At 49.1% G+C, this 23,183-nt stretch overlaps 1 protein-coding gene and 1 pseudogene across 1 annotated transcript; one reads left to right on the top strand and one right to left on the bottom strand.

Annotated features, from left to right (window-relative positions):
- The first annotated feature begins 1,054 nt into the window (after positions 1 to 1,054).
- On the top strand, positions 1,055 to 8,096 carry LOC119946199 (annotated as a pseudogene).
- SERTAD3 (SERTA domain containing 3) lies at positions 7,631 to 9,664 on the bottom strand. Its single transcript, XM_038767369.1, has one exon. It carries the CDS (start codon positions 9,572 to 9,574, stop codon positions 8,795 to 8,797), a length of 780 nt encoding a protein of 259 aa, XP_038623297.1. The 5' UTR covers positions 9,575 to 9,664; the 3' UTR covers positions 7,631 to 8,794.
- Positions 9,665 to 23,183: the final 13,519 nt, after the last annotated feature.

The following is a 23,183-nucleotide window of genomic DNA, read 5'->3' as shown; positions in this document are numbered from 1 at the left end:
CCTCCTCAAATCTGCCAGACATTTCCTCTCCCCATCCCGGCTCCACCGATTGTCAGCTGTGTGACTTCCCTGTGCCTCAGTTACCTCATCTGTAAAATGGGGATTAAGACTGTGAGCCCCCCGTGGGACAACTTGATCACCTTGTAACCTCCCAAACGCTTAGAACAGCGCTTTGCATGTAGTAAGCGCTTAATAAATTTCACAATTATTATTATTATTATCTCCTCCAAGAGGCCTTCCCAGACTAAGCCCTAGTTTTCCTCATCTCCCACTCCTTTCCGCATCATCTTGACTCGCTCCCTTTACTCTTCCCTCCCTCTCCCCACCCCACAGTACTTATGTATATATCTGTAATTTTATTTATTTATAAAATGTCTGTTTACTTCTATTGAAGTCTGCCTCCCCTCCCCGCCACCCCGCCCCAACTAGACCGTGAGATCTTTGTGGGCAGGGATTGTCTCTATTGCTGTATTCCATTCCCAAGTGCTTAGTACAGTGCTCTGCACACAGTATGTGCTCAATAAATATGATTGAATGAATGCACAGAAGCGGTCCATGCCCCACGCTAGGCTTAGTGGAGAATGCTTACCCTGAGGTGTCTAAAAGTCAAGAGGAAAGTTGATGATGCCAAAAGTTGTACAGATAAGAAAATTGTACCACAGTGGGAAAAGTTACCGTTTGAAAAAGACCAAGATATTCTAAATGTTATCTCCGTGGTGTAAGAATCCTTAGCCTCAGAAAATAGTGTATGTGCACCAGTAGGGCAAAGAACAGAATTTAACAGTTTCCCAGATCCAAATGGCCAGTGGATGGTATATCCTTAGAGGGCCCAAAACAAAATGCTGGAAAGAACCTCTACCTTACTGAAGAAGCTTGTTGTGGGGCAGGGGATGTGTCTGTATATTGTTGTATTATACTCTCCCAAGCTCTTAGTACAGTGCTCCGCATACAGTAAGCGCTCAAAAAGTACGATTGAATGACCCTGGAAAATCTTCTGCCAAAACCCTACGTGGGGCCAAACCTGGAGAGCTGTACTGGGTCATCTGCAGCAGCTATGGGGAGTATGTCTGTGATAATATCCAACAGTCGATCACCCCCCACCCTCAAAGACTTATTAAAATCACCTCCCCTCCAAGAGGCCTTCCCCAACTAAGCCCTCATTTTCCCTACTCTCCTTTCTGTGTTAACCTTGCACCTGGATTTGTACCCTTTATTCACCCCACCCTCAGCCCCACAGAACTTTTGTACATAACTGTAATTGATTTTAATCTCTCTCTCTGTCTCTAGACTGTTAGCTCCTAATGGGCAGGAAATGTGTTTACCAGCTTTGTTATACTGTATTCTCTCAAGCGCTTAGTGCAGTGCCTCTACACAGAGTAAGTGCTAAATAAATACGATTGACAGGACATCAAGGTGGAGATATCCTGTGGAAGTGAATGAGTTCTCCAAAGGAGTGGGTGTAGATGGAGAACAGAAGGGGACCCAGAACTGAATATTGAGGGATTCGCACAGATAGAGAAGCAGTGTGGCTCAGTGGAAAGAGCACGGGCTTTGGAGTCAGAGGTCATGGGTTCAAATCCCGGCTCCGCCAATTGTCAGCTGCATGACTTTGGGCAAGTCACTTAACTTCTTTGTGCCTCAGTTACCTCATCTGTAAAATGGGGATTAAGACTGTGAGCCCCCCCGCCGTGGGACAACCTGATCACCTTGTAACCTCCCCAGCACTTAGAACAGTGCTTTGTATAGTAAGCGCTTAACAAATGCCATTACTATTATTATTATTGATAAAAGTGATGAGGATATTTGTAACTTGGAGTTTAAAGCCAAACACCTTACAGTGCTTAGAACAGTGCTTGACACGTAGTAAGCACTTAACAAACACCATCATTATTTTTTCACGAGGACAAGGAAGGAAGGTTAAAACCTGCCAGTTCTGAGAATGAACTTCCAACTGATACCCTCTCTTTCCATGAAGAGCACTCCTCTATTTTAACTCTACAAGAGAACCAATTTGAAAATCTCAGAATCCAGCTGGGAATTCCAGTTCAGGGCCAAGGAGTGCCCCGGCCTATTATAGATTCCAAACAACGAGGCTTTTCAGAGGCCTTAAAATTCAACTTGAGGAAAGCGAGTCTAGGGAAAAGAGCAAGGGCCTGGAAGCCAGAGGACCTGGGTTCTAATCCGAGTTCTGCCACTTGTCTTCTGCGTCCAATCTGATTATTTGAGAAGCAGTGTGGTAAATTGGTTAGAGCACGGGCCTGGAAATCAGAAGGTCCTGAGTTCTAGTCTCAGCTCTGAAACTTGTCCACTGTGTGACCTAGGGCATGTCACTTTTCTGTGTCTCAGTTACCTCATCTGTAAAATGGGGATTAAGACTGTGAGCCCCATGTGGGGCATGGACTGTGTCCAACCTGATTACCTTGTATCTACCTTGTGCTTAGAACAGTGCCTGGCACATAGTGAGTGTTTAACAAATACCATAAAAAAAGTTCCCATTCCTATTCAAATGCAAATTATTCCTGTTGGATTTCTGGGATGGACTGCTGTGGCTGGTACCCACACAGGATCAGGAAAAACTGCATCTTTTCTCCTTCCTGTTATGATTAGAGCTTTGGAAGAGACCAAGATTCCATCTGCGCGTATTCTGAAACCAACAGGAGAATTAACCATTCATACAGAAAAACAAACCTAAGAGATAATGATTGGCCTGACGAACATGTTCACTTTTCATTCATTCATTCAATCATATTTATTGAGCGATTACTGTGTGCAAAGCACTATACTAAGTGCTTGGGAGAGTACAATAGAACAACAAACAGACTCATTCCATGCCCACAGTGAGTTTACAATCTAGAGGGGGAGACGGACATTAATAGAAATAAATAAATTGCAGATATGGACTTAAGGGCTGTGGGACTGGGTGGGGGGATGAATAAAGGGAGCAAGTCGGGGTGATGCAGAAGGGAGTGGGAGAAGAGGAAATGAGGGCTTAGTCAGAGAAGGCCTCTTGGAGGAGATGTGCTTTCCATAAGGCTTTGAAGAAGGGGAGAGTAATTGTTGGATTCGAGGAAGGAGGGCGTTCCAGGCCAGAGGCAGGATGTGGGCTAGAGGTAGAAGTCAGTGAGGCCTATACCGGGCTAAACAAGTTCTTGATATTTTGGAAGAAACTCCTGATCGGCAGACAATATTGGTTTTGGCCACGGTTCCAGTGGGCACAGAACGACTGTCAAATTAGCTTCTGCATAATCCTGTAAGAATAACTGTTAGAGAAAAAAAATCAAACGTGCTCCTAAGTCCATCAGATAATTTTGTGGGTAGAAGAAACATCCAGGAAGAAAAAATTATTTGAGATCTTAAATGATAAAAAAAAACACATCTTCAAGCCTCCAGTGTTGGTATTTGTGGACCGCAAATTAGAGGGTTTTTTTAATGGTATTTGTTAAGCACTTACTATCTGCAAGGAACTGTACTAGGCACTGTAGTGATAGTGATAATAATAATGTGTTATTTGTTAAGTGCCTACTATGTGCCAGGCATGTACTAAGCACTGGGTTGGATACAAGCAAATTGGGTTGGACACAATCTCGGTCCCACGTGGGTCTCACAGTCTCAATTCCCATTTTACAGATGAGGTAACTGAGGCAAAGAGCAGTAAAGTGACTTGCCCAAGATCACACAGCAGACAAGTGGCAGAACTGTGACTAGATTAGATTAGCCAGTAGAGACAATCTAATCAGGTTGGACACAGTCATTCATTCAATCGTATTTATTGAATGTTACTGTGTGCAGAGCACTGTACTAAACACTTGGAAGAGTAAAATACAACAATAAATAGACACATTCCCTGCCCACAGTGAGTTTATAGTCTACAGTCCATATCCTACAATAACACTTGCAGCCTTGATCCCCATTTTATAGACAAGGTAACTGAGGCCCAGAGAAGTTAAGTGACTTGGGCAAGATCACACAGCAGACAAGTGGCAGAATCAGGATTAGAACCTGGGTCCTTTTGAATCCCAATCCCCTGCTCCATCAATTAGGTCACACTGCTTCTGAGTGATGTAGTTAGTAAAATCATGGGGTTGCGGAGCATAGCCAATCATTCGGATAATCAATCAGTTGTATTTATTGAGTGCTTGCTGTGTGCAGAGCACTGTAGTGATGGCATTTATTAAGTGCTTACTATGTGCAAAGCACTGTTCTAAGCGCTGGGGAGGTTACAAGGTGATCAGGTTGTTCCACGGGGGGCTCACAGTCTTAATCCCCATTTTACAGATGAGGGAACTGAGGCACAGAGAAGTGAAGTGACTTGCCCAAAGTCAACACAGCTGACAAGTGGCAGAACCGGGATTAGAACCCATGACCTCTGACTCCAAAGCCTGGGCTCTTTGCACTGTGCCACGCTGCTTCTCTAAGTGCTTGGGAGAGTAGAACAGAGCAGAGTAGGTAGATAAATCACAAGTGGTAAGAAGTATATTACAGGGATTGTTTATCAGTCATTCTATAAATCATATTTAACGAGTGCTTATTGGGTGCAAAGCACTGTACTAAGTCCTTGGAGAGTACATCATCATCATCATCAATCGTATTTATTGAGCGCTTACTATGTGCAGAGCACTGTACTAAGCGCTTGGGAAGTACAAATTGGCAACATATAGAGACAGTCCCTACCCAACAGTGGGCTCACAGTCTCACAATAGTACACTACAAAGTTGGTAGACATATTCCTGCCCACAAGGAGCTTCAGCCTAGACAATGAGACAGACATTAAACTAAATTAAGGATACGAATTTAGGTGGTGTGGGGCTGAAGGTAAGGTGAATATCAAGTGCTTAAAAGTGTACAAATCCTAAGTATAAGGGTGACTCAAGGGAGAGGGAGTAGGGGAAATGAGGGTTTTTAGTTGGTGAAGGCCTCTTACAGAACCTGTGATTTTAATAAGGCTTTGAAGGTGGGGAGAGTGATGGTCTGTGGACATGAAGCGGAAAGGGAGTTCCAGGCCAGAGGGAGGAGGTGGGTGAGGAGTCGGCGGCGAGATAGATGAGATCGAGGTACAGTGAGTGAGTAGGTTGGCGTTAGAGGAGTGAAGTGTATGGGCTGGGTTGCAGTAGGAAATGAGAAAGGTATAGTAGGAGGGGACAGGTTTAAAGGAGAGTGTGAAGTTGTGGTAAGCACTGGAGTTTGGGGATGAAGGTTTGAATTGGTCACCACCAAACTAGTTGTCAATTTTGATATGCCTCCCAACATGGACAAGTACAGGAACCAGTTGGAAGAGCAGGGAGATAGGCTCATGATGGAACTGCCATTACTTTCATCAGTAACTACACAGAGAAGCTTTTTTGGGATGCTGTGAAGAGAGTAAAACCAATCAATCAATCAATCAATTGTATTTATTGAGTGCTTACTGTGTGCAGAGCACTGTACTAAGCGCTTGGGAAGTACAAGTTGGCAACATATAGAGACAGTCCCTACCCAACAGTGGGCTCACAGTCTAAAAGGGGGAGTCTAAAAGAGTCTAAAACAGTCTAAAAGAGTACAGGTCTGGGAGTCAGAGGACTTGGGTTCTAATCCAGGCCCTGCCAATTGCTTCTGTGTGACCATGGGCAAGTCATTTAACTTCTCTGTGCCTCAGTTTCCTCAACTGTAAAATGGGGATTCATGCCTGTTCTCTCTCCTAACTTAGACTCTGAGTCCTATGCGGTTTAGGGATTGTCCCTAATCATAATAATAATGATGGCATTTATTAAGCGCTTACTATGTGCAAAGCACTGTTCTAAGCACTGGGGAGGTTACAAGGTGATCAGGTTGTCCCGGGGGGGCTCACAGTCCTAATCCCCATTTTACAGATGAGGTAACTGAGGCACAGAGAAGTTAAGTGACTTGCCCAGAGTCACACAGCTGACAATTTGCAGAGCTGGGATTTGAACCCCTAACCCATTTACCTTGTACCTACCACAGTGCTTAGAATAGTGCTCGGTACATAATAAGCGCTTAATGAATACTTTAAAAAAAAGCAAGACTACAATCCAGAGGGGGAAACAAACATCAATAATGTACATAAGGACAGTGGAGTTGAGGATAGGTGAATATCAAGTGCTTAAATGGCACAGATCCAAGTGATATGTGCAGTTTATAAGAAGCAGGAAGCAGCATGGCCTAGTGGAAAAAACATAGGCCTGTGAGTCAGAAGGACCTGGATTCTAATCCCAGCTCTGGCACTTATCTGGTTTGTGACCTTGGGCAAGTCACTTAACTTCCCTGGGCTTCACTTATCTCATCTGTAAAATGGGGACTAAAAGATTGTGAGCCCCATGTGGGACGGGGACTGTGTCCAACCTGATTATTTTGTATCTATGCCAGTGCTTGTTACAGTGCCAGGCACATAGTAAGCACCTAACAAACATCACTATGATCAGGGGCCCCATAGGACTTGCCCAAGGGGGAGGGTCAGAGGGAGAACCTCCTAGTCAGTCGACCAGCACTGGGGGAGACCTCAGGCCCAAGGAGGCGAACATGGGAAGGGACAGGCCCCTCTCAATCACTACACTCTAGCAGAGGTGCCCTTCATCTGTGCTGAGGGTGTGCAAAAGACGCAGCCGAGAGCGCTCTCCCACTCGTTCCTTCCCCGCCTCCGCTCCCCACACCTGGGCACCCCCAGCTGACCCTCTAATAACAATAATAATGACATTTATTAAGCACTTACTATGTGCAAAGCACTGCTGTAAGCGCTGGGGAAGTTACAAAGTGATCAGTTTGTCTCATGGAGGGCTCACAGTCTTAATCCCCGTTTTACAGATGAGGGAACTGAGGCACAGGGAAGTTGACTTGCCCAAAGTCACACAGCTGACAAGTGGCAGAGCCGGGGTTTGAACCCATAACCTCCGACCTCAAAGCCCGTGCTCTTTCCACTGAGCCACACTATCCCTCAGTGCTGCCTGGGGAGGGCTGATGGTTCTCGGCCCATGGACAGTCAGTCCTGCGGGGCCATCTGGCAGGCAGACCCCGACCAACTGAGGAAAAAGACTGTGACCAGAAGCAGCTATATCAGTTTGCATGGAAGCTCAGGGTTTCTCATACAGAGAAACCAAGCCCCAAGCTGCCCCCGCTCTTTGGCCAGGGGCAGAATGTGAGTCCTCTAGACTATGGGCAGGGAATATGTCTACCAACTCTGCTACACTGCACTCTACCAAGTGCTTATTACAGTGCTGTGCACACAGTGAGCACTCAATAAATACCACTGATTGACAGGAGATCGGGAAAGCCAACTCTCCAGAAGAGGGAGAAGCTGGTCTGAGCACTGCCCCCCAACTATTCTGGCCCTCAGCTGGGGGAGGGGAGCAGGGGGTAGAGGACAGGCAGCTTCAAGGAGCCTGGCTGGACTCCAAATGGACTCTGTCCCGCTCCCCCCACCAGCCTGGCCCAGGGGAATCCACACAACCCAAGCCACCATTTGTGTCAACACCAAGATCAGGGAGCCTCCCGCAGCCCCCACCCCCATGGCTTGGGACTGAAGAGTGGGGCCTCAGGTGCAACCTCTTAGGCAGGTGAGGAAAAGGAATCGCAGTCAATAACTCCCCCGGCCCCCTCCCTACCCCTAGAAATGGGTTGAAGAACACATGATTCAACCTGGCATTTCAAACTTTTATTTAAAAAGAGAAAAAAAAAAACAGAAAAATACACGTTTGTCTTTAAGCCCCATCAGCGGGCCTTTGCATAGATCATTTTTGCTCCTATTGCACGCACTGGGTAAAGGGAAAGGGTCACTCGCACCGTGTTAAATAAATTTGGATGGGATTGGGAGGTGGGCAGAAAGGCAGGCAAAAGAACTCTCCATTGGGAGGGTGAGTCCGGTGGGAGGGGCCCGGCTTTGGCACAGACGGGCAGGGCAGCCTGGCCACTGTATCTTGGGGTTGGGGGAAGGGGAGACCATAGCTGGGCTTCTAACACTGACATTTCATTTTGGGGGCTGCAGTGCTGTAGAACCATCTGGGGGTGAGCAGCGGTTACATTTTATCCCGGCCGTCGGGGTTTTCTTTTTAGACAGGGAGGTCTTGCTCAGGATATGGCCTGTTGTCCCCCAGAACCCCCATCCCTGACCAGAGAGGGGGGCTGGGACTTTTGGGGAGTGGCGCAGGCCTTGCAGCAGAGCAGGCCGACTGGGGTGTGGCAGGATCAGTGTGAACCCCACAGGCTCTGCAGAGCTGGTGAGATGCCACCCAGCCTGAGGAGTAGGGCTTGAGGTGGGGCACCTCACCTTCACCCTCAGGGAATGGAGAGGCTTATTTTAGAGTCAGGAGGCTTGTACCCGGGGCTGCCTTGGGGAGGGAAGGAGACAGACCAAGGAGCCAGCAGCAGGGGTTTTCCCTAAAGTGGAGTTTGGAGCTAACCCCTCCTGGTCCCCACAGATAGAGACCCGTCCCCTCGCCCCTCCCTGTCCCGCCGGGGGCTACGGCCAGACCTGCTCTGCAGTAGCATTAAGGCAATCACCGTCATGGATAAATTAAGTCACCTTCACGGAAGGCGTCCGTCCTCACAAACCACCACCAGCCCCCGACAGGGGGTTAAGGGGACCATTGCACCAATGTGGCAGACCCCCAACTGGGGTAGGGGGGAAGAGGGGGAACAGGATTCCTGAGTCCACATCTCTGCCCCCGCCCCCCAAAACAGGTTGGGAGTCCCTGGAGGAAAGAGTTAAAATGCACCCCCCCTCCCCCCGACCTTTGCCCGTTCTGTAAACATTATCCTCTCTGTCTTGACACCTCTCCTGCAAGGAGGCGGGGACTGGGGTGTCTGCTCAGGACCCTACGATGATCTCCATGATATGGTCCAGCTCATTCCAGTCTCGCCCCACCGGCTGGCTCGGGGCGCAGGAGGGGATCAGGCCGCCCGGCTCGGCGGGGGGCAGGGGGATTGGGGGCCGGCCACCGGGGTCTCGCTCGAAGCCCGAGGTGTCTATGTCCGCGAAAAGGTCATCCAGGGCCAGGCCGCTGAGGTAACTGGAGCTCATGATCTCGAAACTGCCAAACACAGCCTCGACAGCTCTGAAGTCCGCCGGGACGGAGGTCTCCCGCTCGGAGAGGCCGGGGGTCCCGGGGGAGCCCGTCCCAGTCCGAGGGCCGCCTCGGGGCTCTGGCTTGCCCTGGGACTCCAGCGGGGCGGCCCCGCCATCCAGCGCCAGCTCCAGTTCCTTGAGGATGGAGCAAATGGCCGACGAGACGGAGAAGTCATCCTCACCGGTGAAGAGGAGGCTGTCCAGCTCGGCGGAGGTGGGGGGCGGCTGCGGGGGCTCAGGAGAGGGTGGAGGGGGTGGGGGGATGGGGGCGGAGGGCAGGGGGCCTCTCTCACGCCGAATCTCCTCCTGGATCTGGTGCAGGGTGTTGGCGATGAGCACGTGGCGCCGCAGGTTGGGCTCCCCCAGCATGCAGCCGCGCTGGAACTTGTCCAGCGACATATGCAGCAGGGACTGGCGCAGGCGGGAATAGGCCTCCAGGCCGGGGGGCGTGGGACCCTCACCCCCTGATGCCACCCATGTGTCCTCGCAGTCCACACGCTTCCGCTTCACGCCGGTGAGCATCGTCCCCTGCAACACACACGGGATGGAGGCTTAATGGGGGACCCGCTGGCAGGTGACCAGAGCGGTCGGCTGCCCTTACCCAGAGAAGAAGCGTGGCCTAGTGGACAGAGCCCGGGTGTGAGAGTCGGCAGGACCTGGGTTCTAATCCTGACCCTGCCACTTGTCTGCTCTGTGACCTTGGGCAAGTCACTTCTCTTCTCTGGGTCTCAGGGACCTCAGCTATAAAATGGGGATTAAGAATATGAGCCCCAGGTGGGACAAGGGACTGTGTCCCACCTGATTACCTTGCATCTATCTACCCCAGTACTTAGTACAATGTCTGGCACGTAGTAAGCACTTAAATACCACAATCATCATCATGAGGGAGTCAGTCAACCCGAGCGCTTACTGCGTGCTGGGCACTGTACTACGGGCTTGGGAGAGTACAATACAATAGAACAGACACATTCCCGGCCCACAAGGAGCTTGCGGTCTAGAGGGAGAATAATCTAAAGGGAGAATACATGGCCTAGTGGATAGAGCACAGGCCTGGGAGTTAGAAGGTCATGGGTTCTAATCCCAGCTCCGCCACTTTGCTGTGTGACGGACTGTGTCCGACCTGATTATCTTATATCTACCCCAGCGCTTAGAACAGTGCCTGGCACATAGTAGGCGCTTAACAAATACCACAATCACCATCATCTGGGAGTTGATGGTATTTACTGAGTGCTTACTGTGTGCAGGGCACTGTACTAATGGCTTGGGAAGGTGTAATATAAGAATAGAACAGACACATTCCTGGCCCACAAGGAGTTTAGAGTCCAGAGGGAGAACCCAACAACTCTACCCTGCCCAGAGGAACACCTGACTGAGCTCCCATCTTTCACCTTCCAGACCCCAGCCCCTCTTCCCAGGATGGAGGGGGGAGAGGGGATGAGGGGGACCCCCCCCCAGGGCAAAGGAAGCCCCTTAGGAGAAACAGATTGGCTCAGTGGAAAAAGCACGGGTTTTGGAGTCAGAGATCATAGGCTCAAATCCCGGCTCTGCCAATTGTCAGCTGTGTGACTTTGGGCAAGTCACTTAACTTCTCTGTGCCTCAGTTATCTCACCTGTAAAATGGGGATTAAGACTGAGCGGCCCATGGGGACAACCTGATCACCTTGTAACCTCGCCAGCGCTTAGAACAGTGCTTTGCACATAGTAAGCGCTTAATAAATGCCATCATTATTATTATTATTAGCACGGGAGGGAAAAGCAGGAGGCGTGGGGAGGGGCTCCAGGCCCCGCCCCTCCCGTTGCCAGGAAACGGCAGCTCCAGGCCCCCGGTGGGGAGCCCTAGAGACCCCGGGGGCTTATGTGAGGCCCAATTTGGGCTGGTGGATCACGACCGTAACGGGGGCAGCCGCTCAGTCTCTCGCCCCCGGACAGACCCTCTTTTTTTGCCCGAAGTATAAATGCTATTACTATTCCCTCTGTGTGCGGGATGATTCTTTTTCTTTTGCTCTTTGTGGGGCGGGGAGGAAGAAGGAGAAGAGATCGGGGCGGCTGAAGGGAAACTGGGCGAATGCTCTCTCCCAGGGGCTGGGGCCCAAGCAGCCGTTGCAAATTATAGGCTAATTGGCTCATGGCCCCCTTCACGTGGGAAAATCTGGGGGTGCGGGGCGACGGTGATCCGGCCCTTCTCCCTGGAAGCGTCCCTCCTCTCTGACAGTGATCTCCCCTCCCTCCTTCAAAGCCTTACTCAAAGCCCATCTCCTCCAAGAGGCCTTCCCTAAGTCCTCCTTTCCCCTTCTCCCACTCCCTTCTGTCGTCCTGACCTGCTCCTTTTATTCACCCCCGCCCCCAGCCCTACAGTAATTATGTCATATCTGACATTTCTCTATTTATATCCATGCCTGTCTTCCCTCATTCATTCATTCAATCGTATTTATTGACCGCTTATTGTGTGCAAAGCACTGGGAAAGTACAATGCAACAACAGACAGTGACAATCCCTGCCCACAACAAGCTCACAGTCTAGAGGGATTAACCATAAAATCGCTATGGGCAAGGAATGTGTCTTTTTATTAATGATTATTATAATAACTGTATTTGTTAAGTGCTGTGTGCCAGACACTGTACTAAGCACTGGAATAATGATAATAATAATGGCATTTATTAAGCGCTTACTATGTGCAAAGCTGTTCTAAGCGCTGGGGAGTTTACAAGGTGATCAGGTTACCCCACGGGGGGGCTCACAGTCTTAATCCCCATTTTACAGATGAGGGAACTGAGGCCCAGAGAAGTGAAGTGACTTGCTGAAATCAAGCAGATTGGGGGTTGCTCACAGTCTCAATCCCCATTTTACAGATGAGATAACTGAGGCCCAGAAAAGTGAGGTGACTTGCCCAGGCTCACATCATGGTTTAGCGGAAAGAGCTCGGGCTTGGGAGTCCCAAGCGCTTAGTACAGTGCTCTGCACACAGTAAGCGTTCAATAAATACGATTAATGATGATGATGATGAGTCGGAGATCGTGGATTCTAATGCTGGCTCCGCCACTTGTCAGCAGTGTGACTTTGGGCAAGTCACAACTTCTCTGTGCCTCTGTAAAATGGGGATTAAAAGTGTGAGTCCCACGTGAGACAACCTGATAACTTTGTATCTACCCTAGCGCTTGGCACATAGTAAGGGCTTAACAAATACCATTATTATTATTATTAAGTGGCAGGGTCGGGATTAGAACTCACGACCTTCTGACCCCTTGGCCCATGCTTGCTGCTTCCCCACTGTTATAGTGTACTCTTGGAAGCGTTCAGTAGAGTGCTCTGCACACAGTAAGCGTTCAATAAAAACGGCCAACTGACTGCCGGGGCTGCCACCATTCTCTGTTGGGTAGGGACTGTATATTTTGCCAACTTGTACTTCCCAAGCGCTTAGTACAGTGCTCTGCACACAGTAAGCGCTCAATAAATATGATTGATTGATTGATTGATTCTCCAGCCGCCGATGTGCAAGTAGTGGGGGGAGTGGGTCGATGTGGGGGGTGGGCTGGCTCTCCGGTTGGCAAGGCGGGGCCTCCGGAAGACTCCGGTTGGAGAGGAGTCTCTCCGGAATATACTGCTAACCGGGAAAACCGATCAAAGTCCGGGGAAAAACCTACCTGCCCCGAGGGAGGGACGCTCTGATTTCAGTTCGGCCCCGGGGGAGGGCATAATAATGATGAGGGTATTTGTGATGCGCTTATTTTGGGCCAGGCGCTGTACTAAGCGCTAAGGTGGATACGAGCAGATAATCATCATCAATCGTATTTATTGAGCGCTTACTATGTGCAGAGCACTGTACTAAGCGCTTGGGAAGTACAAATTGGCAACATATAGAGACGGTCCCTACCCAACAGTGGGCTCACAGTCTAAAAGGGGGAGACAGAGAACAAAACCAAACGTACTAACAAAATAAAATAAATAGAATAGATATGTACAAATAAAATAAACAAATAGAGTTATAAATATGTACAAACATATATACATATATACAGGTGCTGTGGGGAAGGGAAGGAGGTAAGATGGGGGGGATGGAGGGGGGGGCGCTGGGGAGAGGAAGGAAGGGGCTCAGTCTGGGAAGGCCTCCTGGAGGAGGTGAGCTCTCAGCAGGGCTTTGAAGGGAGGAAGAGAGCTAGCTTGGCGGGTGGGCAGAGGGAGGGCATTCCAGGCCCGGGGGATGACGTGGGCCGGGGGTCGATGGCGGGACAGGCGAGAGCGAGGTACGGTGAGGAGATTAGCGGCGGAGGAGCACTTACTATGTGTAAAGCACTGTTCTAAGCGCTGGGGAGGTTACAGGGTGATCAGGTTGTCCCACGGGGGGCTCACAGTTTTAATCCCCATTTTACAGATGAGGGAACTGAGGCACAGAGAAGTTAAGTGACTTGCCCAAAGTCACACAGCTGACAGTTGGTGGAGCCGGGATCTGAACCTACGACCACTGCCTCCAAAGCCCGTGCTCTTTCTACTGTGCCACGCTGCTTCTCAGATCGAGTTGGACCCAGTCCCTGTCCCATGTGGGGCTTCACTGTCTCAATCCCCATTTTACAGATGAGGGAACTGAGGCACAGAGGAGTGAAAAGGAGAAGCAGCTTGGCTCAGTGGAAAGAGCACGGGCTTTGGAGTCAGAGGTCATGGGTTCGAATCCCAGCTCCGCCACATGTCTGCTGTGTGACTTTGGGCAAGTCACTTCACTTCTCTGAGCCTCAGTTCCCTCATCTGTAAAATAGGGATTAAGACTGTGAGCCCCAGGTGGGACAACCTGATCACCTTGTATTTCCCCAGCACTTAGAACAGTGCTTTGCACATAGTAAGTGCTTAACAAATGCCATCATTATTATTATTATCATTATTAATACCCACTCCAGTGCTTAGTACAGTGTCTGGCACATAGTAAGCGCTTAACAAATACCATTCTTATTATTATTCTACCCACTCCAGTGCTTAATACAGTGTCTGGCACATAGTAAGCACTTAACAAATACCATTATTATTATTGTACCCACTCCAGCGCTTAGTACCGTGTCTGGCACATAGTAAGCACTTAACAAATCTTTTAGACTGTGAGCCCACTATTGGGTAGGGACTGTCTCTATATGTTGCCAATTTGTACTCCCCAAGTGCTTACTACAGTGCTCTGCACCTAGTAAGCGCTCAAGAAATACGATTGATGATGATGAAAACACTTGCCCAAGGTCACAAAGCAGACAAGTGGCGAAGCCGGGTTTAGAACCCCCTGACCCTCACCCCCCCCCCCAAGTTTGGGGGCTTCTTCCCCCACCTCCCAGAAGCCTGTCCCCCAGGCCCTGGTCTCCAGGGCCCGGTTGGCCCTTCTTCATTCATTCATTCAATCGTATTTATTGAATGAATAATTGAATAATTGAATATTGAATATTGAATGAAGAGAAGCAGCGTGGCTCAGTAGGAAAGAGCACGGGCTTTGGAGTCAGAGGTCATAGGTTCAAATCCCGGCTCCACCAATTGTCAGCTGTGTGACTTTGGGCAAGTCACTTCACTTCTCCGGGCCTCAGTTCCCTCATCTGTAAAATGGGGATTAAATCTGTGAGCCCCACGAGGGACAACCTGATCACCTTGTAACCTCCCCAGCGCTTAGAACAGTGCTTTGCACATAGTAAGCGCTTAATAAATGCCATCATTATTATTATTATTATTTATTGAGCGCTTATTGCGTGCAGGGCACTGTACTAAGCGCTTGGGAAGTACAAGTCCCCCCGCCCAGCCCCGGAGGCTGTCGGAAAACCGACTCCCGGGGCCCACTGGGGCCTCCCCCCCCCCAACTTTTGGAGCCCTCCCGGGGGGTGGGCTACTGTGCCCGGTGGCGGCTGTGTCCCCCCCAACCCCCAAGCCATGAAAAAGATCCCAGGGATACAAAATGGAGGTGGGAAGGGGGCGCAGGGAGCAACCGGGCCGCTTTGTCAAGTCCCCCGGGAGAAGGAACGAGAAGGGGTGGCCTCCCTCCCAACCGTTGTCATGGCAACGCCCCTCCCCTCCATCCCACCCCCACGCCCCGGGAGAACGGGAAGTGCACGCAGGCGCACTGGCGTCCCTCCGGGACGGAGATGGGCAGGTTTGGGCTTCCCACCGCCCCGCTTCTCCTCGGAGTTCCTTGATGATGATGGCATTGATTAAGCGCTTACTACGCGCAAAACGCTGTTCTAAGCGCCGCGGGGTTCACAACGTGACCAGGTTGTCCCACGGGGGGCTCACAGTCTTCACCCCCGTTTTACAGATGAGGTAAAGAAGGCGGTGTTTAAGGAGCCCACTGTTGGGTAGGGCCTGTCTCTCTATGTTGCCAATTTGTCCTTCCCAAGCGCTTAGTCCAGTGCTCTGCACATAGTAAGCGCTCAATAAATACGATTGATGATGATGATCTCCCCCTCGTCCCCCTCTCCATCCCCCCCATCTTACCTCCTTCCCTTCCCCACAGCACCTGTATATATGTTTGTACATATTTATTACTCTATTTTACTTGTACATATCTATTCTATTTATTTTATTTTGTTGGTATGTTTGGTTTTGTTCTCTGTCTCCCCCTTTTAGACTGTGAGCCCGCTGTTGGGTAGGGACTGTCTCTAGATGTTGCCAATTTGTACTTCCCAAGCGCTTAGTCCAGTGCTCTGCACATAGTAAGCGCTCAATAAATACGATTGATGAGGTAACAGAGGCCCAGAGAAGCGAAGCGACTTGCCCAAAGTCACACAGCCGACAAGCGGCGGGGCCTGGATTTGAACCGATGACCTCTGCATCCAAAGCCCGGGCTCCTTCCACTGAGCCACCCTGCTTCCAACTCTTCCGGGAGCTCGGCGTCCCAACCCTCTCCGCTTCTTGGCGTCCCCGCCGAGCCCCCCGACGGCAGCTCTCTTCCAGCCAGGCCCGCCCCCCCATCAATCAATCAATCGTATTTATTTTTGTTCTCTGTCTCCCCCTTTTAGACTGTGAGCCCCCTGTTGGGTAGGGACTGTCTCTAGATGTTGCCAATTTGTACTTCCCAAGCGCTTAGTACAGTGCTCTGCACACAGTAAGCGCTCAATACGATTGATGATGATATTGAGAGCTTACTGTGTGCAGAGCACTGTACTAGGCGCTTGGGAAGTACAACTCCATCAGCCTTTTCGGTCTCCCCCAACACCAGCCCCTTGACTTCTTGCCGTCCGTACCTATCTATTCTATTTATTTTATTTTGTTAGTATGTTTGGTTTTGTTGTCTGTCTCCCCCTTCTAGACTGTGAGCCCACTGTTGGGTAGGGACTGTCTCTAAATGTTGCCAATTTTGTACTTCCCAAGCGCTTAGTACAGTGCTCTGCACATAGTAAGCGCTCAATAAATACGATTGATGATGATATTGAGCGCTTACTGTGTGCAGAGCACTGTACTAGGCGCTTGGGAAGTACAACTCCATCAGCCTTTTCGGTCTCCCCCAACACAAGCCCCTTGACTTCTTGCCGTCCGTACCTATCTATTCTATTTATTTTATTTTGTTAGTATGTTTGGTTTTGTTGTCTGTCTCCCCCTTCTAGACTGTGAGCCCACTGTTGGGTAGGGACTGTCTCTATATGTTGCCAATTTGTCCTTCCCAAGCGCTTAGTACAGTACTCCACATAGTAAGCGCTCAATAAATACGATTGATGATGATATTGAGCGCTTACTGTGTGCAGAGCACTGTACTAGGCGCTTGGCAAGTACAACTCCATCAGCCTTTTCGGTCTCCCCCAACACCAGCCCCCTGACTTCTTGCCGTCCGTATCTATTCTATTTATTTTATTTTGTTAGTATGTTTGGTTTTGTTGTCTGCCTCCCCCTTCTAGACTGTGAGCCCACTGTTGGGTAGGGACTGTCTCTAAATGTTGCCAATTTTGTCCTTCCCAAGCGCTTAGTACAGTGCTCTGCACATAGTAAGCGCTCAATAAATACGATTGATGATGATATTGAGCGCTTACTGTGTGCAGAGCGCTGTACTAGGCGCTTGGGAAGTACAACTCCATCAGCCTTTTCGGTCTCCCCCAACACAAGCCCCTTGACTTCTTGCCGTCCGTACCTATCTATTCTATTTATTTTATTTTGTTAGTATGTTTGGTTTTGTTGTCTGTCTCCCCCTTCTAGACTGTGAGCCCACTGTTGGGTAGGGACTGTCTCTATATGTTGCCAATTTGTCCTTCCCAAGCGCTTAGTACAGTACTCCACATAGTAAGCGCTCAATAAATACGATTGATGATGATATTGAGCGCTTACTGTGTGCAGAGCACTGTACTAGGCGCTTGGCAAGTACAACTCCATCAGCCTTTTCGGTCTCCCCCAACACCAGCCCCCTGACTTCTTGCCGTCCGTATCTATTCTATTTATTTTATTTTGTTAGTATGTTTGGTTTTGTTGTCTGCCTCCCCCTTCTAGACTGTGAGCCCACTGTTGGGTAGGGACTGTCTCTAAATGTTGCCAATTTTGTCCTTCCCAAGCGCTTAGTACAGTGCTCTGCACATAGTAAGCGCTCAATAAATACGATTGATGATGATATTGAGCGCTTACTGTGTGCAGAGCACTGTACTAGGCGCTTGGGAAGTACAACTCCATCAGCCTTTTCGGTCTCCCCCAACACAAGCCCCTTGACTTCTTGCCGTCCGTACCTATCTATTCTATTTATTTTATTTTGTTAGTATGTTTGGTTTTGTTGTCTGTCTCCCCCTTCTAGACTGTGAGCCCACTGTTGGGTAGGGACTGTCTCTATATGTTGCCAATTTGTCCTTCCCAAGCGCTTAGTACAGTACTCCACATAGTAAGCGCTCAATAAATACGATTGATGATGATATTGAGCGCTTACTGTGTGCAGAGCACTGTACTAGGCGCTTGGCAAGTACAACTCCATCAGCCTTTTCGGTCTCCCCCAACACCAGCCCCCTGACTTCTTGCCGTCCGTATCTATTCTATTTATTTTATTTTGTTAGTATGTTTGGTTTTGTTGTCTGCCTCCCCCTTCTAGACTGTGAGCCCACTGTTGGGTAGGGACTGTCTCTACATGTTGCCAACTTGGACTTCCCAAGCGCTTAGTACAGTGCTCTGCACACAGTAAGCGCTCAATAAATACGATTGATTGATTCCTACGACCCCCGCAAAGCCGACCCTCGCCCCTCACCTGCGGGCCGGGCTAAATTAGGCCGAGGGCAGCAGTCTCTGTCCCGTCGCATCCCGCGTCCGAGCAGCTCTGCCGGGCCCCGGCGCCCGCCGCCAGTTTCCCCACCTCCCCCGCCTCCCGAGGCCTCGCTGTGATTGGCCGAGAGCGCCGACCGCTGCGCCCTGATTGGCTGCGTCGGGTTACCTCTCGGTATCCAGGTGACGCCTGGTCCCGCCCCCCCGTCGCCTAGGACCTCTTAAAATCAATCAATCATCATCATCAATCGTATTTATTGAGCGCTTACTATGTGCAGAGCACTGGACTAAGCGCCTGGGAAGTACAAATTGGCAACACGTAGAGACAGTCCCTACCCAACAGTGGGATCACAGTCTAAAAGGGGGAGACAGAGAACAAAACCAAACATACTAACAAAATAAAATAAATAGAATAGATAGGTACACATAAAATAAATAAATAAATAGAGTAAAAAAATATGTACAATCAATCAATCGTATTTATTGAGCGCTTACCGTGTGCAGAGCACTGTTCTAAGCGCTTGGGAAGTCCAAGTTGGCAACATAGAGAGACAGCCCCTACCCAACAGTGGGCTCACAGTCTAAAAGGGGGAGACGGAGAACAAAACCAAACATACTAACACAATAAAATAAATAGAATAGATATGGACAAGTAAAATAAGTAAATTAATAAGCAGCGTGGCTGAGTGGAAAGAGCCCGTGCTTTGGAGTCAGAGGTCATGGGTTCGAATCCCAGCTCCTCCACTTGTCAGCTGTGTGACTTTGGGCAAAGTCACTTCGCTTCTCTCGGCCTCAGTTCTCTCATCTGTAAAATGGGGATTAAGACTGTGAGGCCCCCCCCACCCGTGGGACAACCTAATCATCTTGTAACCTCCCCAGCGCTTAGAACAGTGCTTTGCACATAGTAAGCGCTTAATAAATGCTATCATCATCATTATTATTATTATTATACTAACAAAATAAAATAAATGGAATAGATATGTACAAGTAAAATAAATAAATAAATAGAGTAATAAATATGCACAAACATATATACATTTAAAAGCCTTGGGCAGGTTGGGGAGGGACGGGATTACGCCCCCACTGTCTCTCCCCTTCTCTCTCCCATATCTCCTTCCCATCGCCAATTTTCTCCTTCCCCAATCAGGGCCGCTTTTCCTAAATAGGGCACCGATCAGAGCTCCTTTACCCTCTAAGGACTACCCTCTTCCTAGCTGGAAGAAAGGACCTCTTCCTCCCTTCAAGGCCCTACTGAGAGCTCACCTCCTCCAGGAGGCCTTCCCAGACTGAGCCCCCTCCTTCCTCTCCCCCTCATCCCCCTCTCCATCCTTTTAGACTGTGAGCCCACTGTTGGGTAGGGACTGTCTCTATATGTTGCCAACTTGTACTTCCCAAGCGCTTAGTACAGTGCTCTGCACACAGTAAGCGCTCAATAAATACGATTGATTAATTGATTGATTGATCCCCCCATCTTACCTCCTTCCCTTCCCCACAACACCTGTATATATGTATATATGTTTGTACATATTTATTACCCTATTTATTTATTTTACTTGTACATATCTATTCTATTTATTTTATTTTGTTAATATGTTTGGTTTTGTTCTCTGTCTCCCCCTTCTAGACTGTGAGCCCACTGTTGGGTAGGGACTGTCTCTATATGTTACCAACTTGTACTTCCCAAGCACTTAGTACAGTGCTCTGCACACAGTAAGTACTCAATAAATATGATTGATTGATTGATTGACCTGTATATATGTTTGTACATATTTATTACTCTATTTTACTTGTACACATTTATTCTATTTATTCTATTTTGTTAATGTGCTTTATTTTGTTGTCTGTCTCCCCCTTCTAGACTGTAAGCCCACTGTTGGGTAGGGACCGTCTCTATGTGTTGCCGACTTGTACTTCCCAAGCGCTTAGTATAGTGCTCTGCACACAGTAAGCGCTCAATAAATGCGATTGATTGATTTTAATTTGTTAATATGTTTTATTTTGTTGTCTGTCTCCCCCTTCTAGACTGTAAGCCCGCTGTTGGGTAGGGACCGTCTCTATATGTTGCCGACTTGTACTTCCCAAGCGCTTAGTACAGTGCTCTGCACACAGTAAGAGCTCAATAAATATGATTGATTGATTTTATTTTGTTAATATGTTTTATTTTGTTGTCTGTCTCCCCCTTCTAGACTGTGAGCCCGCTGTTGGGTAGGGACCGTCTCCATATGTTTCTGACTTGTACTTCCCAAGCGCTTAGTACACTGCTCTGCACACAGTAAGTGCTCAATAAATACGATTGATTTTACGAAGCGCTTGGGAAGTACAAGTTGGCAACACCAGTTGGGGTTCCCAGCTGGTTCTCCTTCATTCATTGGGAAGTAGTGTGGCTCGGTGGAAAGAGCCCGGGCTTGGGAGTCAGAGGTCATGGGTTCTAAGCCCATCTCTGCCACTTGTCAGCTGGGTGACTTTGGGCAAGTCACTGAACTTCTCGGTATCTCAGTTACCTCATCTGGAAAATGGGGATGAAGACAGTGAGCCCCATGTGGGACAACCTGATTGCCTTGTAACCCCCCTAGTGCTTAGAACAGTGCTTGGCATATAGTAAGCGCTTAACAAATGCCATTATTATTATTATTCATTCAATCGTATTTATTGAGCACTTACTGTGTGCAGAGCACTGAACTGGGTGTTTGGGAGAAGATGATACAATAACAGACACACTCCCTGCCCACAACACTCTTACAGTTTAGAGGACCCCAGTCCTTACCTTCCTGACTTAAAGCCCCAGCCCCCTCTTTAACCCACTCCACTTGGGGTTCCCAGGTGGTTCTCCATTCATTCAATAGTATTTATTGAGCACTTACTGTGTGCAGAGCACTGTACTAAGCGCTTAATAATTATGGTATTTGTTAAGCGATGTGTTATGTTCTCCTTCCTTTCCAGAAGAAGAAACTGGTCCTTGACATTGTGGCTGGGGAGGCGTGCGGGCGCCTGGATCCTAAAACTCGCTCAATCAATCAATCAATCATATTTATTGAGCACTTACTGTGTGCAAAGCACTGGACTAAGCGCTTGGGAAGTACAAGTTGGCAACATAGAGAGACAGTCCCTACCCAACAGTGGGCTCACAGTCTAGAAGAGGATCTCCTCTTGTTCCTAAAATTCATTCCTGGGAGAGAGCTGACTAGGCTGAGCTTCATCAGCTTAGAGAAGCATTGTGGCTCAGTGGAAAGAGCCCGGGGTTGGGAGTCGGAGGTCTTGGGTTCAAATCAATCAATCAATCGTATTTATTGAGCGCTTACTGTGTGCAGAGCACTGTACTAAGCGCTTGGGAAGTCCAAGTTGGCAACATATAGAGACAGTCCCTACCCAACAGTGGGCTCACAGTCTAAAAGGGGAGACAGAGAACAAAACCAAATATACTAACAACTCCCTGCGCCCTGGGGGAAACTGAGGCACCGAGAAAAACAGTGGCCCTCCGGGAGCACCCCCGGGCGGGGCCGGGGCTAGAACCCAGGAGTTCGGGGCTCTCTTTCCTGTGCGTCACTGTTGGCTTTTTCCTAAGTCGGAAGGACTCTCCCCTCCTGGCCTGGCACGAACAGGGCCCCGACAGGAAAATCCAGGCAGTCACCGGCAGACGGGCGCTGGGAGGAGGGATTATAATTTTTAAGGAAGGGGAGGAGGAACACGACAAGGGGACGTGCAAAAAACCCGCCCTCCCGAGTATAAATAGCGTTGCCGGAGGGACGGAAGAAGGCGTGCGGCCAAGGCACGCAGCCAAATGGTTGGGGGTGGTGGCTTGTGGTTGCCATGGCGCCTGGGTTCCCAGCCTCTTCTCACCCTTTTCTTCTTTAATCATCATCATCATCATCATCATAATGGTATTTGTTAACCGCTTACTATGTGCAAAGCAATGTTCTAAGCACTGGGGGGGTACAAGGTGATCAGGTTGTCCCAAGTGGGGCTCACAATCTTAATCCCCATTTTACAGATGAGGGAACTGAGGCTCGGAGAAGTGAAGTGACTTGCCCAAAGTCACACAGCTGGCAAGTGGACTGAGCCCCTTCCTTCCTCTCCCCCTCATCCCCCTCTCCATCCCCCCATCTTACCTCCTTCCCTTCCCCACAGCATCTGTATATATGTATATATATTTGTACATATTTATTACTCTATTTATTTATTTATTTTACTTGTACATATCTATTCTATTTATTTTATTTTGTTAGTATGTTTGGTTTTGTTCTCTGTCTCCCCCTTCTAGACTGTGAGCCCACTGTTGGGTAGGGACTCTCTCTATATGTTGCCAATTTGTACTTCCCAAGCGCTTAGTACAGTGCTCTGCACACAGTAAGCGCTCAATAAATACGATTGATGATGATGATGATGAAGTGGAGGAGCTGGGATTCGAACCCATGATCTCTGACTCCCAAGCCCGGGCTGTTTCCACTGAGCCACGCTGCTCTGTGTGCTCTTACTAGGCACCGTGCTAAGCGCTGGGGTACTTGGGTCGGACGCAGTCCCTGTCCCATCTGGGGCTCACAGTCTTAATCCCCATTTTCCAGATGAGGTAACTGAGGCCCGGAGAAGTTAAGTGACTTACCCAAAGTCACCCAGCTGACGAGTGGCGGGGGGGGATTAGAACCCATGACCTCTGACTCCCAAGCCCGTGCTCTTTTCACCGAGCCACACTGACTTCTAGCAGGTGGGTGAGAACTGCATGTTCTCTCTACATGTTTTGTTTTGTTGTCTTTCTCCCCCTTCTAGACTGTGAGCCCGTTGTTGGGTAGGGACCGTCTCTATAATGTTGCCGATTTGTACTTCCCAAGCGCTTAGTACAGTGCTCTGCACACAGTAAGTGTTCAATAAATACGATTGAATGAATGAACTGCATCGTGTCATGAGGTTTCGGTTTCGGGGTGGGTGGAGGGGGATGTCCCAGGTTGGGACCTGGCGAGAG

The sequence above is a fragment of the Tachyglossus aculeatus genome, chromosome 26 (genome assembly GCF_015852505.1).
Source record: "Tachyglossus aculeatus isolate mTacAcu1 chromosome 26, mTacAcu1.pri, whole genome shotgun sequence".
Classification (NCBI taxonomy): domain Eukaryota; kingdom Metazoa; phylum Chordata; class Mammalia; order Monotremata; family Tachyglossidae; genus Tachyglossus; species Tachyglossus aculeatus.
The sequence above is the reverse complement of the archived record's forward strand: the minus strand, read 5'-3'. Positions and strand labels throughout refer to the sequence as shown.

Bases quoted from the DNA above. Each gene is read 5' to 3' on its own strand.
- SERTAD3 (XM_038767369.1), bottom strand. From the start codon at position 9,574: ATGCTCACCGGCGTGAAGCGGAAGCGTGTGGACTGCGAGGACACATGG.